The sequence below is a fragment of the Haliaeetus albicilla genome, chromosome 26, assembly GCF_947461875.1.
Source record: "Haliaeetus albicilla chromosome 26, bHalAlb1.1, whole genome shotgun sequence".
Taxonomy (NCBI): Eukaryota; Metazoa; Chordata; class Aves; order Accipitriformes; family Accipitridae; genus Haliaeetus; species Haliaeetus albicilla.
In genome coordinates, this window is record NC_091508.1 from 22,233,857 (window position 1) to 22,250,776 (window position 16,920).

The 16,920-nt window shown below is 39.6% G+C and overlaps 2 protein-coding genes across 4 annotated transcripts in view; both read right to left on the bottom strand.

Moving 5' to 3' along the window:
* Nucleotides 1–689, bottom strand: part of HSPA5 (heat shock protein family A (Hsp70) member 5) — a 100,403-nt gene extending 99,714 nt beyond the window's left edge. The window contains exon 1 of the mRNA XM_069771411.1: nt 678–689. The gene's annotated coding sequence lies outside the window, so the exon portion shown is untranslated. The remainder of the gene's footprint in view (nt 1–677) is intronic.
* The window catches only part of MAPKAP1 (MAPK associated protein 1), a 108,585-nt gene that overhangs the window by 40,182 nt on the left and 51,483 nt on the right, over nt 1–16,920 (bottom strand). For all 3 annotated transcript variants that reach the window (XM_069771414.1, XM_069771412.1, XM_069771413.1), the window contains exons 6-7: nt 15,499–15,675; nt 6,941–7,050 (exon numbers count right to left, since the gene is read on the bottom strand). In XM_069771414.1, the coding sequence (XP_069627515.1) occupies nt 6,941–7,050; nt 15,499–15,675 (287 nt within the window). The remainder of the gene's footprint in view (nt 1–6,940; nt 7,051–15,498; nt 15,676–16,920) is intronic.

Below are 16,920 nucleotides of genomic sequence, written 5' to 3' on the forward strand. Positions count from 1 at the left end.
GTCTAAGTTTTGAATAAAATGTGTTTATAAACAGTTTCAGAAGCATGTTTAAGACATGAAATCTGACATTAAAAGTGGTGCTTAGACTGATATGTTAGAAAGTGAATTTTCAAACAAAACTCAGATCTTTTTTCCCTAGTTGCTTTCTGAATGGAAGATGAGCCTCATGCTTGCAGCAGCACTCTTTATTTTGAGCTTCTGTTCCTGAAGTTCTGAAGGATAACTTAACAGCTCTGTGTGAACAAATCTGAAATACAGGAATAATAAACCACTACAGAACCCAGTTTTGTAATAAGTTGTGCTGCTTGCCACAGCTCCGAGTTACTGGGTGATGGAATGGATTATTTTAACTGGCCTTTGCAGCTATAATTCCTCTGGTTCTGTTGTAGAGACTAAAATACGATATGGAGGCTTTTATTTTTATGTCCTATCCCTGTTTCTTGAATTTTTCTCTTTCCTTATTCAACTTCCTGTGGCAGTGAGATAATACACTTATCCAGACTAGTAAGATTATTTTAGACTATTTTCGGTCACTTTGCACATTTTAAAGAATGCAAAAAGCACTAGTTGACAGCTGTTAGGGACTTGAATGTTATTGTAAAGCAGCTGTTTTCATTTATAGAAAAAGTATTAGTCTTTCTCCAAACTGAACAGAATACTAAGTTAATAACTCTCACCCTAACCTACGGAAAATACAGGTCATGTCTGTGAAATGTTGGCAGAAGGTATTGTTTATAACAATTAAACTCGTATAGCATTTTGTTCTTAAAAGGATTGAGCATTTCTGGTTCAGGGATGTTTGCAGTTTGAAGCAGCTATTAAATAATAATCAGTAGCACGTTCACCCTGCAAAGAATTTCTACTTAAAATCAGACAAGATTAATCAGACAAGGCTTCTCTCTTCACAAGAAATTTCAAATGAAGAGGCGCTGACATGGACCAGAAACAGGCAGGATTATTCTAACATTTCAGCATTTTACATTGTTTAGTTTTGTCTCTCATTTCCTCCTAGGAACATTCAGTTTTTATATACTGACATCAATGCTTAATTTGTTTGAAAACAAAGCCTCTGTACACATTCTCTCTGCATTCTTGTTTACCTTACATTAGTATTTATAGTCCATTCAGTCAAGCTCTGGAGGAGAAGGCAACTGGCATCCCAGAGAATATATTTGTTGAAGAGCAAAAGGAATGAGACAGCTCAAAGGCAAGGAAGACAACTTTCAAGTGTACATATAGTTCCTGCACATATTTAATTTGAGAATCACCATGGCATCAAGATACACAAAGTATCAAGAATGAAGTCATCATCTTTCTTATGTTCTTAAAATTGTAAGCCACGCAAACATATTTTATAGAAAATATTGAATGCAGGCTTTAGTGCAGATATAAAAAGCCTGATAAGATCTACTTGCCTACTGCACATAGTGGGATGCTGTCAGACCCAGTCTTAGCTGTGCTGTGGTATCTGAACATAAGGGTCTCTGCATTTCATCTTGGAAAAACTGCTTTCCTTGGTCCAACTGAGTGCCTTCCTAAAAAGTAGCATTTAAAATGTACATCTACCATAACCTAAATTCCTAGGCTAACTGGGTAACACGTAAGTATTGGTAAAAGTAAGACCAGCAGAAATAGACACCAGATTGATTGTGTAGGAAAATCATTTAGCAGTAAAGCAAATCAAGTTATATTGCTAATGGTATTTTACAGTTATGCAACATGATCTGTGCGACCTACAAAACTCTCTGCAAAGCATGAGGGTGGGATTTTAAAAGCATGCCTAATATCTACCTTTTTTAGAAGTTAATATTAAGACTCTTACTGATTTCTAGGGAGCAGAATTATACCAAGTACTAAACCACCCAAATCTCCCCTTCTAAAAAGGCTTTTCAAGACTCCATTATTGTATCTGTCCAAAATCCAGACAGCACCATATCTGACATTTTCACTGATAAATTCAGGAAGAACGAGAAGTTCTTATGCTCATGATTTCAAGTATGTGATTCCCTTTCTGTAGATCTGCCACACTGCAGACCAATTTTATATTTAAACTATCAGCTGCTGGAGTGCTCACAATGTTCAAAAACATTCTCAAAGAGATCTAGACATGGCAAGGTTATACAAAGCAGTCCTTAAACTATCTGTGGATATTGGGGTTCTCCACAGGACCTTTATCCCAGCATCTCAGCACTGCCCAGGCCAACGTGATGTGCACAGCAAGGTCTCTGCAGCACTGAAGGGAGCCGTCAGCTTTTCTGCCCCCACTGCTGCAGCCCGCTGTGGTTAGGGTAACTCCCCATCCATAGCCTCTTTCTCTCCCATTGTGGCTATTTTGAGAAAACTCTCTTGCGTGAGAGGCATCACCGAACCTTCCTCAAGGTGGTCCATCACTGGATTAGACCAGCCTCCTCTGGGAGCTCATTCCACAACCAAGAGTGTTTTATTTCCAGCTCTCACGTAAAATATGCATGGGCAATACATGCTGCTGAGCACGCAACAGGTTAAACAAATTGATGATAAAGTATTCTACTTAGTTATTTTTCATTACCATAAGAAAACATCAATTACATTTTCTATTTTATGAGTGTACACAAGGGAATCCATTACAATAACAGAGAGGTTGTATGACTGTTTTTGCTGTTTCTTTCCTAAGCAAAAAGAACAGTTAGTTTTTAAAGACAATGAAACCAGCCCAGAGAAAAGGCAGGCACACCAGCATATCTGCATAGACAGTTCCTATCCTGATTTATCCAGCCTGACTCCAACTAATTAAACATCTGCCTCAACAATTTCCTCTGCAGATTTATCTTCTCCAGTATGTAGCACTGACTGGATGTTACAGGCTTTTCCCTAACTTGCAGCCATTGCCACATACTTCTTCCAGTTGGTTATTTGGGCACATGGCAAGAGATGATACAGTATTCCCATTAACCCCCTGCTGCTGCCTGTTGTGGGACAGGTCACCAGGCTCCCAAAGCACAGCTTCAGTACAATCATGTCCTCTGTGAAACGACTTAAGGGCTGCAGTTTTCTCAGCTATAACACATACAGGTTATTTTACCACCTGCATTTCCTGTTGATTGACTCAAAAATTATTATTTAAAAAAGGTCAGAGTTCATACATCTAAGGCAAAAGCCTTGGGACACTAAGAAAGGAAAACTGCAAGGAACGTGGAATAGTTTGAATAGTTTGCAATAATTTTATCTAACATAATATCTAAATAGAGCTAGGTGCAATCAGAATATTGCTTCCATTTTTTTCCTGCCACTTTCTATGAAACAAAGGTTATACCCCACTTCTATCTCCTTCTACTGACCGGTATCTTCCTGCAATAAATAATCTTTGGCTTGAAGTTAAATTACAGTCAAAAGTCTTTATTTGGCTTTCGTCTTTTCAACAAAAGGGATTTTGAAATAAACACATTGGCATTTTTTACAAATGTAGTTCACACTACAGCTATGCGAATGCCGGTGCACGTGCTGAAACAGAATGTGGGGAAACCTGGGCTCCGCGCGACTCTTCGTCAAAAGAAACTTTCTGTCATTAACAGCCTTGTGCTCCAGGAGGTAGGCAAGGGCTGGTAGCTGCAAGAATGGTAATGGCACTTTTAAACAAAAATCAAAAATAGAGAAGCTCAGAAGGTCATCACCTCACAGAGGTGACAGATGCGTATGGATTTTCAGGAACTTGCGACTCAATAGCTTGTTGAAAAACCTACTTGTAAGCTGCAGACTACTGGCTGAATAAACCAGAGAAAGCTAGTCTAGTGTTTTAGCCGTGGTCATGCTGGAACATCTCCTTCCTGACTACACAACAAAAATTCTTCAATTTCTTCCTCACCCAAAAAAGCCAACCAAGATTTGCATTTTCCTACAAACACAGGACCAATTTGAAAAAATGTCATGTAAGTCAGTGGTGAAAATAGGTCAGAAAGCAATTTCTTATACAAGTACTTGGAAAGAGCATAAGCCGTAAACATAATGAACTTGTTTGTCCTGTGAAGACCGGTCTGGAGGCATATTGAAAATGTGCAGAAAAGTTCATAGGCATTTCAGTTTCATTAAACTATTACAAAAGCTTTAAATAAACATGTTAAGTCTATTTTTGGTTAGTACTTTTTAAAAATCAGAACAATCAACTTAAAAGGAAGCATTGCTGAATGAGAAGAAATGCTTTTCTTAAATTATGTCTTATCTTTTATTCAGAACTTTGACATCCTAATCCACTGCTTAATAATGACTTGAAGTACAATGGCACAGGACCGCACTGTGCTAATAGTCTGATCTTAAATTCCATTTATCTGTGCATCTCCCGGTGAAAGTAAGGGGCATATCCACTCCAAATATGAAGAATCTGGTGGTAGATGAAGAATGATGACAAAATCCTTTCCTGCCCCGGCTCCAGTCTATCCATGCCTCCTGCAATGGCATCCTGAGCCTGTCCTTTAGCCCAGGCAGCGTTTCCACCCGGCTCTGCTGATGGCAGCAGAAGGGACTGTGAAAGGCTTGTTTTGGATGCAGAGGGCAGCGCAAGCAAGAGGATCCCTCTGTGCAGACAGCTGCAATTTCTGCTGTTTTAAAGATGACAGGCAAGACCCTCCAAAACTCCACTACCTAGCCCCCCAAAGTGTGCTGACTGATGAATCACGGTTTTGGATAAGGGAAGTAACTGGGAATAAGGGAAGTTTTGAATAAGGGAAGATAATTTTCATTAAAAAAGTTTAATTTGTGGTTTACCAATTTAAGACATAAATACCTAATCTGAGAAGTCTCCTCACCCATGTGACACTATTACATGACAATTTCAATAATGCATTATGACTGCTCACCAACATTTAAAAAATAAAACAAAAAAAAGTATTTCATTTATGAAATTCAGTAAAATGGGAATTCAAGCAGAAACCTTTCCCTAGAGGGATCACTCTTCTCGCAGTGACTCCAATTCATGAAGCTTACAACTGCAGGTCCTAATTCTGGACATATCTGTACACAACTGAAATCTGCAAGCAACACCAACTATTTCAAGAAATCCAATTACATGTTCAAAAGTAAACATACTTATAAGTAACCAAAAGGTTTTTAGTCGTGACTTCTACTGCGATTATATCCACAGCAGGGATGATGGTCATATCTCAAAAGAGGTGAGATGTCACATGGATAATTTATAAAAAGTAAATTGAAATGGTTTATTATACAATTGGAAAAACCCCAAATAATACATGCTTATATACCGTTACTACAAAGGTTTCTGAGCAGAAGTGACAAGACAGTAGAAATGAATGTATTGGCTGAAGGAATAAAAGACAGGTCCATTCCATTTCTAAACTACTAAGCAAAATTAACAAAATAAAAGCAAAACCAAATTTCAAATGGACCAAGAGTGAAACATCTGCTACTTGAAGGAGGAAGGTAGTTTAAAGACTGAGCTAAGTGAATCCTTTAGCCACCTCCCTTCAGGGAAGAGAAATCTGACCCCAGGAAATAAATAAAAGTCACCCAAAAAGTGAACAAAAGAGGTGTTTGAAAAAAACAGAACACCATTCATCGCAGCTAACGACTTGTTCATTATGAGTGATGATGGATAAAGACTTCTCACGCTGAGATGAAATCAAGATTTATATGCATTGTTTCCTCTCCCAACTTGTGGGAAGATCATCATCATTTAATTCTATCTCTGCGGCCAGTGATGGGCATCCAGAGAGCTGGTTATCAAACGGCGCAGTCAGCTGGCAAAAGCCGAAACGTGCAGTTGGCACATCTGGACCGAGCCGCCACAGCCGAGGGTGAACAATGACTCCTGGCCAGCGGCCAAATTGCTGCAGACGCTGGCGGGTCTCATCTACAACCACCCCTACCAGCATCTCTCTCTCTCTCCCCCCTCCCACCTTTTTTTTTTTTTTTTTTTTTTTTTTTACGAGAATCAGATTTTCATTGCTTCATTCAATTGCTCTCCTCTGCCATTTTTTACAGCTCTTATCGTTCCCTTGGAATATGGCCTTGAGACAGCTCATCCGTGTCCTTCACTGTGTTATCTCTTCTAACTTTTATTAAAACTTCAGCTCTCATCTGAAGATAGCTAATTAAATCCATGACAGATTATACACTCGTTTAAAAACTGCACTGAACTACTTTTTCTAAAGAGAACAGGGTTTATTTTCTTTTCCCATAGTTAAAACTAAGGGTATATAAGGAGGTTTCATTCATTTACAAAGACAAGATCCTTATCTTTACCTAGTATATAGATAGGTTTATATTAAAGTTCCTTTGTTGCGTGACAAGACTCGGTGCAATTTCTCACAGTAATTATTTCCTTGTTGCTGGAAAGATCTCTCAGCCTTATACTTTTGAAATATATATACTAACGTATATGTGAATGCACATTTACACCCTGGAAAAGCATTACTCTAAAATATAAATGCAAGTACTATAAATTTCCTTTTTTTAAGCGTTGATATGTCTTAACTATAAAAGTACTATTTTGACAACTTTGCAGAAAGTAAATTTTTCTTTTTCACTACAAGTAACGATGAATCCTTTAAATTATTTAAAATCATACTAAGCATCATTTTCTTGCATAAATTAAAAGTGTACAAATTCTAGCAAGGACTGGTCTTACTGTACTTCCACCCATCATCTCAAATTACCACTAGCTGGACTTGAATGCAAATGGCTTTGTTATCATAAATAAATATTTGCAGTTATGGATATACTGCTCTGCAGCAAACATTATGCAGCTCCTCCACTGTCTGCTTTTTGCCAGTATCTACAACACAAACCTGTGCACAGAATTGCTTTTGAGTGGTGCTGAAAATCACAATACCCACTGAAAAAAAATTGAGCATCTTTCACAAGTTAAAAAAGAGTTCACAGTTAAAAAGAGATACAAAATATGCTCATGGAAAAACACCCTACCCTTCAGAAAATACGATAAATAACCCACCTGAGCCTCTCTGTGATCCCTTCCTTCTCTTTAAGGCCTTTTGTAAGATATCCTTCATGGTGACCTTCATACTGTCCACCTGAATAAGTGAGAATCCATGAGCAGCATTTCTGCAAGACAGATGCACATGCATTTTTACAAAATAATCATCATCAGGCAGCTCACTGCAATTTTCCTTAGTTTCAAGCAAAGGACTTGTTAGGCACAACAATTAACAAAGTTGTGCTGTAAAAGTAAGTTAAAAGGAGAAACTGAGCAAACTCCCTTAGGCAGAGACAAAAATGGATTGAGATTCAAGGTGTGTAAGGATTTTCCTAATTTATCTTTATTTTTGATCAATTTGTGTTCATCATTAAAAAAGAAAAATGAGCAAATGTACCTGCGGAGCTCCTCAGCTACTCATTATTAAGTATCTGCTAGGCGTTTCACAGTGCATACAAGAGAAACAGTTTGCAATGTCATTTTCATACGTGTCCCGATGGCAGATGTAACAAATCATTAAGGAGAAGTGGAAGAACAACACTCAGAAATAACAGCAGCTTTTCAGCACTGTTCATGTATAGCATTATTTCAAACGTAAGTAACGTGCTTTCTTTGGACACGTTTTTGTGACCATCATGGCACAAGATCTCCCAGAAAGGTTTCCGACAGCGGGGTACGTGTCCTGGCCATTGCCTGCTGGAGAGCCCACATTTGGGGAAACACCGCAAACAGCAGGGGGTGGTTACGGAAGGTACCGCCAGGCAAATACTGAAAGTGGCATCACTGGGGAAGCAGAGGAGATGACAGTATAACAGAAGAGATACTGGATTAATATATCAGCAAATTTTGCCCCTTAGACCTTGCAGTCAATCTCTGCTCATGTCAGTAGATGTCACTGCAGACAGTTGGCACAGAAATTTGAGAGCTGCTAGGCACCCACAGGGAGAGATTTGCACTGCATGGAAAAAAACTGTTTTGCAACGCTATTTAGACAGGAGGAGGAGCTTTGTATCTGGCAACTAGGAATTTTAATCAGGGAGTAGAGCTCTATATGAATATCACAGCTGGAATATTTTTGAAAGCAACTGGCAGTGAAAAGCAATCCAAGCAACACAATTACATCATTAAAAACAAGACCATATTACACATCACTTTAAGACACAAACGCTGGGAATACAAGTTTGAGTTCAGATCACTACAGACGTGGCATCCCCAGCCCAGATGACTAAATGACATCTCCAAGCCCTCACCACACAGTAACACCTCCTCCCGGCCACTGGCTGCAGCGCAGACCCAGGGGGCCAGCGAACTCCCTGCCTGGGCACGCACTGGCCACCGGCTTGCGGTCCTGCAGCTCGCTCGCGCTCTTCTCGTGCCTGTCGGAATGGCAAGCACACGCTGTCCCCTTTTACCCTGCTCACAGCACAGAGCTACCTTATTTACCCCCAGTTAAGCTTTTCAGCTCAACATCATCTGCCAAGAGTGGCTGGAACAGGCTGAAGAGACAGTCAAGAAATCCACAACGGGTGGTCAGTTTTGCATTACAAAAAATAAAAACTCCTGCCACACTGTGAGTAAGGTATCAGATGGGTCTGTTTTCAGAGCATCCCCCAGCTCCTCGGGCAGCTCGCCCCACGGCAGACAGTCCCACAAGTCACCGGAATAAAACGGCGTTTCCTCCTCGTCAGTTGCGAGTTAGTCTCATCTGAATTTCATTCTCAATTCCCTTTGTTCCTGGCAAAATGAAACTGCCTAAAAGCCCCAAATTTATGTTCTCTAGACCATTTATTATTTATAACTCTATCTTACTCGTCTTCAAATATTCCCAACCTTTTCATGCATCTACTTTTTCCCTCTTTATTTCTGCCATGTGTTTAATACAGAAGGAGCAGAACTGAGCCCACTACTCCACATGAGGGAGTACCATCCATGTCTGCAGTGGTGAGATTGCCATCCTCGGTACAGCCCAAGGATTCAGGGGGTTTGACTAATGCCATACAGCAATCAGAGACCTTCCTAAACTCTTTACTGATGAGCAAACCTTCCCTTAAGCTGCTACGGAGCCCTGCAACATGCACGAGCACCGCACAGTATCTTGCCTTTGCTCAGCAGCTTCCCGGTCGTCCACCTTCCTTCCTGAAGTCATTACAGCTCTAGTCTGAACTGACCTGCTGAGCTAAATTCAGTAGTTTTTTTAAAGTGAAAAACCTCTTCTACAATTATACTATAATTACAAAAAGGAAACTACCTTTGTGCTTTTATTTAAATGACACAATGTTTGTCAATGAAGCGCTAAAGAAAAGCCTTGCACACTGGACCCAACCATCAGAACACCGATTCAAAAGACATCTGGCGCCTTCAGGTAATTCATATAATGCTCTGCAATATGGAAAGAAGGTTTCCAGAGAACTGCAACCAAAATACAGGAAAATAAATTAAAATACTGCAGAAAAAAACCCCAACAGCAAAGGTGAGGAAAGTCTTCCAAAACCTTCTATGGCCAACAGGACTGCAGTCACAATTTTTTTTTTTTTTTTTCCTTTCCCCTTCAGTACAAAATGTTTTTCAAATGTGTTTTCCCACAAACAAAGCCAGGCTGCATCCTGGATCAGCCCTGCTTCCCGCTGGGCGTGAAGCAACCGACAGCAACCGACCATGGCTGACCCAGCTCGGGGCTGCTCATACCAACACGTATCTGGAACCTCCTGAAAATAGAAGATTGTCTTTTGATTCCCGACACTTCAGCTGCTAAAGAGCACATGCTGCTGTTGATCCTGCGCGCATTTCAGGCCATCCCGACTTGGTCGATTCTTCCTATTGAGCAGCTGGCCTGAGAACTGTCAGACTAATTTTCCTGACACTCTATTACTAACTCATGCCTGAGCCATGGCCATTCTTTGCCTCAGAAGCTGGATCTCATCCCAGAACAATCTTTAAAAGTTTATTTTACTGATCAAAGCAAAATAAGAAAAAGCTCTGTGTTTTACTATATTTAGTGTGCTATCCAGTACGCGAGACTTTGGCAAGAGCAGTGAAATGTAAAGCACACCCCGCATTTGTAAACTTTTGGATATTTGCTCTGGAACAGAGCCAGAGGGTCTGAAACGTCCGTCCCAGTTCAGACGCGTGATTCTCCCCTTCCTTTGCTCCGGCTCACTAAGCGTGCAGCGCTGTTTTTCTCTAACAATACAGCGCAGAACCTCAGTAACAACATTTTAGCACTCAGCAAACCCACAAATCTGCGCCGAGAGCAGATTTAAGCCCAGACCAAAGAGATTCTGCCGTCATACTGGGGTCAGGCCAGTGTGTCAGAGCACATCTCCTGCGCCGCAGAGGAGGAGAAGCCCTGCACCATCCCCGGCGCGCTGGAGCGCTGTCAAACAGGCAGGGAGTCTTGGAGCCACCCTCCGCACTGGATCGCCTAAAACATCATCAATCTGCTGCAACCCGCCTTTATGTGAAAATAGCACAGTGAGGCTCTTCTGGAAGAAATACACACCCCAGCTCACCTTGCCAGCTTCCCGGTTATGCTCTGCATTGATAATGTGCACGGACTGTCCTCGCTCAACCTAATTCCAGCATATCCTTAATTACGATTATAAATTACACGTTTTAGCTTACTCTGCTAACGTGTGATACCTTTATTTTAAGTCAACACACTAGAAAACGGGACAGACAAGAAGATGCTATTCAATCAATTAAAACTGCTGCTTACAAATTGGAAGCCAAAGAAATTCCTTAGCTTGTATTTTCTGTCACTTTGCAAAAACATACCTGGGTGACAAGGTTAAATCAAGCAAAGGAAATCCCTGGCACTTATCATCCACAGGCATTACTGATAAATTGTGCAGTGGAGGAATAAAGGATTACCTTCTGTATTTTTTCATTACACTTTTCTTTTGTTACAGAATACATAAATCCATTGTGGCACAATGTAATATGTATCATCGTGCTACACCTGTGGACGTTTCATAACGGCTGCCATGTCTGTGCAGTCAGGAATGATAAGTGAACCACCCGTGAATGTTAATGATAGTGATCATTCTGCGGTAACTTGGCTTTCCATCTTCTTTTACAGCCTCAGTGCTGGAGCCAGGGTGGCAAGGTTCAGAAGAGGAAAAAGAAAACAACAGAAGAGGCAAGAGCTTCGGCAGGCTGACGCCGGGGTGTTGCCTGGGGGGGGAAGATGCTCAGAGGCAGTGTGGAAACGGGCAGCGTCCTCTCCATGGGCTCTGTTTGTGCAACAAAATAAAACCCCAACACTTAAAGGACAAAAGGCTTCTGTTCTGAATGAGAAAAAAACTTTTCCAAAGCCACCTTTCCAATCCGGAGCAATTTTTTAAAATTTATTTTCAATTTTTTTAACACTCAAGTGAAATTTATGGCACTTAAAGCTTGCTGCAAAAAATGGTTGGCATGGTTGAAAGTGTCTGCGAATGACCAAGAACAGTTTCCACCTGATCAGCACAAAGTCAAGTTAAGACTAAAAATCCCAGTTGACGCAATGTACTTAACTTAAGCTGGGTAATTTTTAAGACAAGTACACAGTGATATGAACCAGAATAACTATGCCAGCCACAATTTTTATTCTGAGCTCTAAATAATGTTGCTTTTGTTCATCTCAGGTTAGCCTTGCATAACTCTGCGCTCTTGAGTTTAATTGGCTATATTTTGACACTACTATAAGCTATCATTAGACACCCAACAAGTCAGCTTCCTGCTCTGACTCCTTTCTTGGGGTCCTACCCCTCCCTATTCACTATCCTGGGAGCCTACCTTCTGAACTTTGGCACCTACATTAACTCTCTTGAATTTGCATTTTATGAACATTCTAAAAGATACTGTAAATTACCTACACCCATGTAAAAACTGGTAACAGGCCTTTTGCGGAGTGCTTCTGTAATCTAAGTAAAAAACACATTTCAAAGCTTTGAATTGAATTTGTAAGTGTATTATGAAAGCCTGATATTTAAAAAATGTTTCAAACCTTAATCTATCAGGTATAGCAGAGGTGCTGCTTTGAAAAACACATATATAATAGTCAAAGCAATTTAAACATAATATCAAAACAGGAAAAAGGTGCTACAGAGCAGAGGAACTGTATGCCAAATTTAATCTGTGTGCCAACTGGCAGCTGAGCTACAACTCCTAGAAACACCATTAGATCGAGTATGTCAAGTTGCGATAATAAAATTTCCAAGGGAAAAAGCCCTAATGATAGTACAGCCTTACTTTAAGCTACCTTTGCTCAGAGTCTTTCAGGTATTACTTCATCATCTCAAGAAGTCTGCATTTACATGAATGCAGCGCTTTGTCTGACTCCTCCTGACAAATCATACTCGACATCAAAGAGGGCTGTTTGCGAATGCTGTGTTTGACATTGGACAAAGTACTGCTTTCCACAACAGACATTTTCCAAAAACATAACTCTCTAGACTAATGGGCAGTTAGAAGCCAGAATGACTGCCCTCCGTCTTCTCCTTGTGTAACTTTGCCAGAGTCCTTGGAACTTGCCAAATTCGGTCATGCCTGCTTAGCTTGCTCGACTGATTGTGCCAGAAAAGAAAATAAGACACAGATGTATTTGAGCGCTTTGAGATGCCAGTAAGAGAGACAGCTAATGGCTTCATTTCGACCCTCCCCTACCAGCTGGGCACAGGTGGGGGGATAATGAGGTCCCTCTCCCTAATCAAACTCAATTATTTACTACTCTATATAGTCACAAAGACATTCACATTCAGCTCAGAATATAAAATGCACTGTGGGCTACTTCCAACCACCGCCACTGGGTATTTATAACTAACTCAAGTGGCTAAGAGTTTGCCTTGGCAGGAGTTTAAGTGTATAAAGTTCTGCAAACTGTTTCTGCTCAAACATGTCCTGCTGAAACGGGGTCCCTGGCGAGGTTCCATAACTGTCAGCTCGGTAACTGCACAACATCTGAAAATATATCCAAGATGCAGGATGGGTGAAATCTGAAATAAAACACCATGCTTCATCATGAAGCTTCTCAGAGGCATCAACTTTTTTCAACAGTGATTCAATATTAATAAACATTACAAGTCACAAGCCTGACACAGCAGCAGCTGAAATACTTCAGCATGAAGAGGAAAAAAAGAGATGCAAAATATAAAAACACAATTACATGCACTAGTAGAATGACAGAGAAGGAAGAAGATGTAGAATTTACAACAAATCCCTACAAAAATAAAGACAGCACACACACTTAAAGTCACAGAAGTAACAATCTTTTGATCAAGTGATGATCAAGTATTGTCTATTCTAGGGGACACATTAAAAATTCTAATTTAACTCTATTTACAAATAACGACTTACACAGGAAGTACAAGCAATTTCGAATTAACATGTGCTCTCAGAAAAGCACTACTTCTTATGATGCAGTTCTCCTATTTCTAATCAGCAGGACCTCCCAAGTTAGAAGGAAGGTGCTCACATGAGCACAAATTATGTTAAAGCAAAAGATTTCACGTTTCTTTTGCAGGATTTGCAGCTGGACCTTAAATCCTGCTCAAGCACCAGTCAGAGAACTGCTGGCCAGGCCAGGATCCTGCTGAGATCTCTGGGCTCCACACAGGAACACTGGTTCCACCTCTTCCGACCTGACATCCAAAATCTGAGATCAGATTTGTTCATTGCATTTAAAATACCAATCCCTATTTATGTACTGAGTACAGGCAACAGGAGTTTAGGTAGGAGGCAGTTGAGAAAGAAATTTTTCCAGATGAGAAATCATCAACAATATAGAATCTTCTTAACTGGTCCACCTGCAATAAACGCTTGTGATCCTTTATGATTGCATGGAATTAGAATAGAATTTTCTATATGCCTGCTGGTATTTTTCTGGGGATACTGAAAATGCAGGATTATCTTGAAAATAAAACAACCATAGAATCATAAAATTTAAAAAAAATCAAATTCATGGCAATAGCATTGACTCTAGAGAAATGGATGCAGGTGAAAGAGATATTCCCTCTTTCAGATAAAACACGCAGCATTCTTCAGTCAGGTGGAAGGCAATAAATATTCTGCAGTTCCACAGGCAGAAAAGTCAGTTGCCTGGCTCAACTGCGTGACTGTAACCTGCATAAACCAAAAATGGACCTTGTAAAAGGACTGGCGAGACTGCTTCATTTCCTCCCTGTATCAGCTTCCACATGACTGCATCCAGTTCAGCACAGCTGAATATGTTTACCTTGAACAACTTATTTGTAAATACTGTGGACAGAATATTTTATTTTCCAGTGACCTAATGCAGTGGAATAAAGTGAATGGGCCTTTGGGAAACACACGTGGAATTTCTGAAAATTTCTTTCAGTAGGATGCTTTAGAACATCTCCAAGAAACACAGTACACAATAAAGAATATAAAAGTGTAATTAAAGAGGTTGGAATTTTCTTTTAAAAGTCTGATTATTCAAAACTGGAAGCAGCTGTATGGCTATGAAATTTAAGTAATCCTTTACAAATTAAGAAATGCCCAATAACCAAGAAAACCCTATTAGAATTTCCATTTCAAGAGATCCAAATATGAAATATTTTTCCCAAGAACTGACTTATGCTAATAGTATTTTGTTACAGTAATTAAGGCCTTCTGATGGTATAAAAGATTTTTCAGTCACAAGTAAAGAAAAAGAAAAGGGATCAAGCACAGTATATATCACTCAAACACTAATTCACTGACAATTATATAGCAAATTCTTCCTGACCTACAAACCTGAGAGCTTCACGTTTCAGTGGTGGATGGGGTCTTCCTCTTCAAAATTCTTCTGGACTTTAGATTGGCGTGTCCAGTCCTATTCTAACTGGCATGCTTATTTACTGTTCACTTCTCTACTCCATCACTGCATTGTTATTAATACACCCTGCAACTATTTGTATTTAAAATTATTTGCTTTTCAGTCCACTGACCAGTCTTAAAATGCAAGTTTACTACTTTGTCTGTCAGGCTTTGAAAGAAGATTTTGAAGTCTCTCATATGTGGAATACCCAAACACCATGAGTACACTTTTTCCCCCTGCTAAAATTCAATACATTTTCCCAAAATAATTAAAAGTCACTACCAAGATCAGTTCTTAATACCTGTTGAAAAGGGCTCAGGATATCCAACATGAATAACTTTATGATTTTAACTCTCTGAAGCTACTATATACATTATTTCATTTATTATTCAGAACATATTTTTCATGAATATGCAGCATGGCTGGAGAAAAATGAAGATTAGGAGCTCAGACTTTGTGTAAATTCCAAATATTTACTAGCAGGAGTGCAACAGTTCAATGTTCTCGACTGATCATATAAAGAAGGGCTTATTTTCTTCTCTGTAGTTTTAGACTTCCAACGATGGGCTCACCCAAGCTGCTGCCAGCAGCATTTACTTTCCTACCTGCCTTGTGACAAGCCCTGGAGCAGGGCATCATCTGCAGAGAACCACGAATACACACGCCCCCGAACTTCGCTAAATTCAGATGAAGAAAGCTAGAGAGGAAAAAAGATGCGGAGGTGGCACGGACACCCAGATGTTTCCCAGTGACTGAGAAAGTTCGCATCCATACTCACATGCGCACAAAGAGCGACTGTTTTGCTGCCAGGCCGGGAGAAGAGTACTTTTCAACCAGCGCCAGAGTGCTGAAGCCAAACTTGTGAATGGGCTCACTGGAATCCAAGGGTGGAAAATCTGTGTCAACCTCACCGTCATCCTCAGCAATATGGAGACAGTAGGCATTGACGTTGTCGCTGAAACAAAGACAAAACAAGTTTATTCAGGAGGGAAGCTAGACAACCAATTCAGTTCAGTCGATCAATACCAGTCACTAAATGCTGTAGAAAACAAATCAGCAGACACACCTATTACAGGATTAATATACTTAAAAGCCGCTGATGGCATACATATAAATATGTCCCAACAAAGTTCCAACTTATCTTGCTACCACAACCATGTGGTAATTCAAAAAAACCCCCAAAACCTCAGAGTAAAGCAGTGAGTCTTACTCAATCATTAACTGAACTGCAAGCAAAATACTGACAGTGATTAAAATACACTAAAGTCTATAAAAGTTCATGACTTCATAAAGCTGGAAGTAGTATTTCTCCATTTGTGAAAATTTATTTATTTTACAGATAAAGACCATTACATTTTAGAATTAAAGACAAACCAGCAGTGTCTGTCTGTCTTTCATAGATCAAGCAACTGTGAAAGTTTACTGAATGTAGGCTTGAAAAGCAGAGAATGCTCTCAGGCAGGTAAACAGTGTAATGAACTACAGGAAAAGTAAAAAGTCTGTTCAACACAGTAGCAATGATTAGTAGAAAAGCTACCTTTTCTAAATATTTAAGAAGTCCAGTCACTAAAAGCAGTTAAAAATTAGTACAGACAAACAAGCAGGACTAAGTGACACAGAAAGTTTCAAACAGATACAGTGTGAAGAAAATACGAGAGAAAAATTTAAGCCTCTTTCTTTCCACATATGAAAGCCCATAGGGAAATAGTTACCTATATATACCAAACAGGTATTAATCACATCTTCCTAATATTAAAATGCATTTCAAATGTTAGTATTGAAATTATTGACCTGAAAATAAGTATTCTTTCTTATTGTAAATCCACCAGCATTCAGGCATTTTCCACAGCCATGAAGTATAGCTTGAATGTTCACGTGGCAGTGTGTTTCTAAACTCTGCAGTTTAAATTTGGAGTTTTAATTGCATGATTGATGCTTAAATTAATTAATTGCAAAGTGTATGCTAATTGTTTAATTGGTTGCTTGATCTATATAGATCATTTTTTGAATTAAATGAGTTGATTTACAAAGTTTATTGATTGGATGTGACAATGAATTATTTCACTGACTACCTGATTTGCAATTTTCTCAATTAATTCACAAACCTTTGGTTGCAACTGTGCTTTACTGAGAGTGCTTAGTCCAGGTGATCTATACGCACCTTGCCACGACTAAGACATTTATTATATAAAACAGGTAA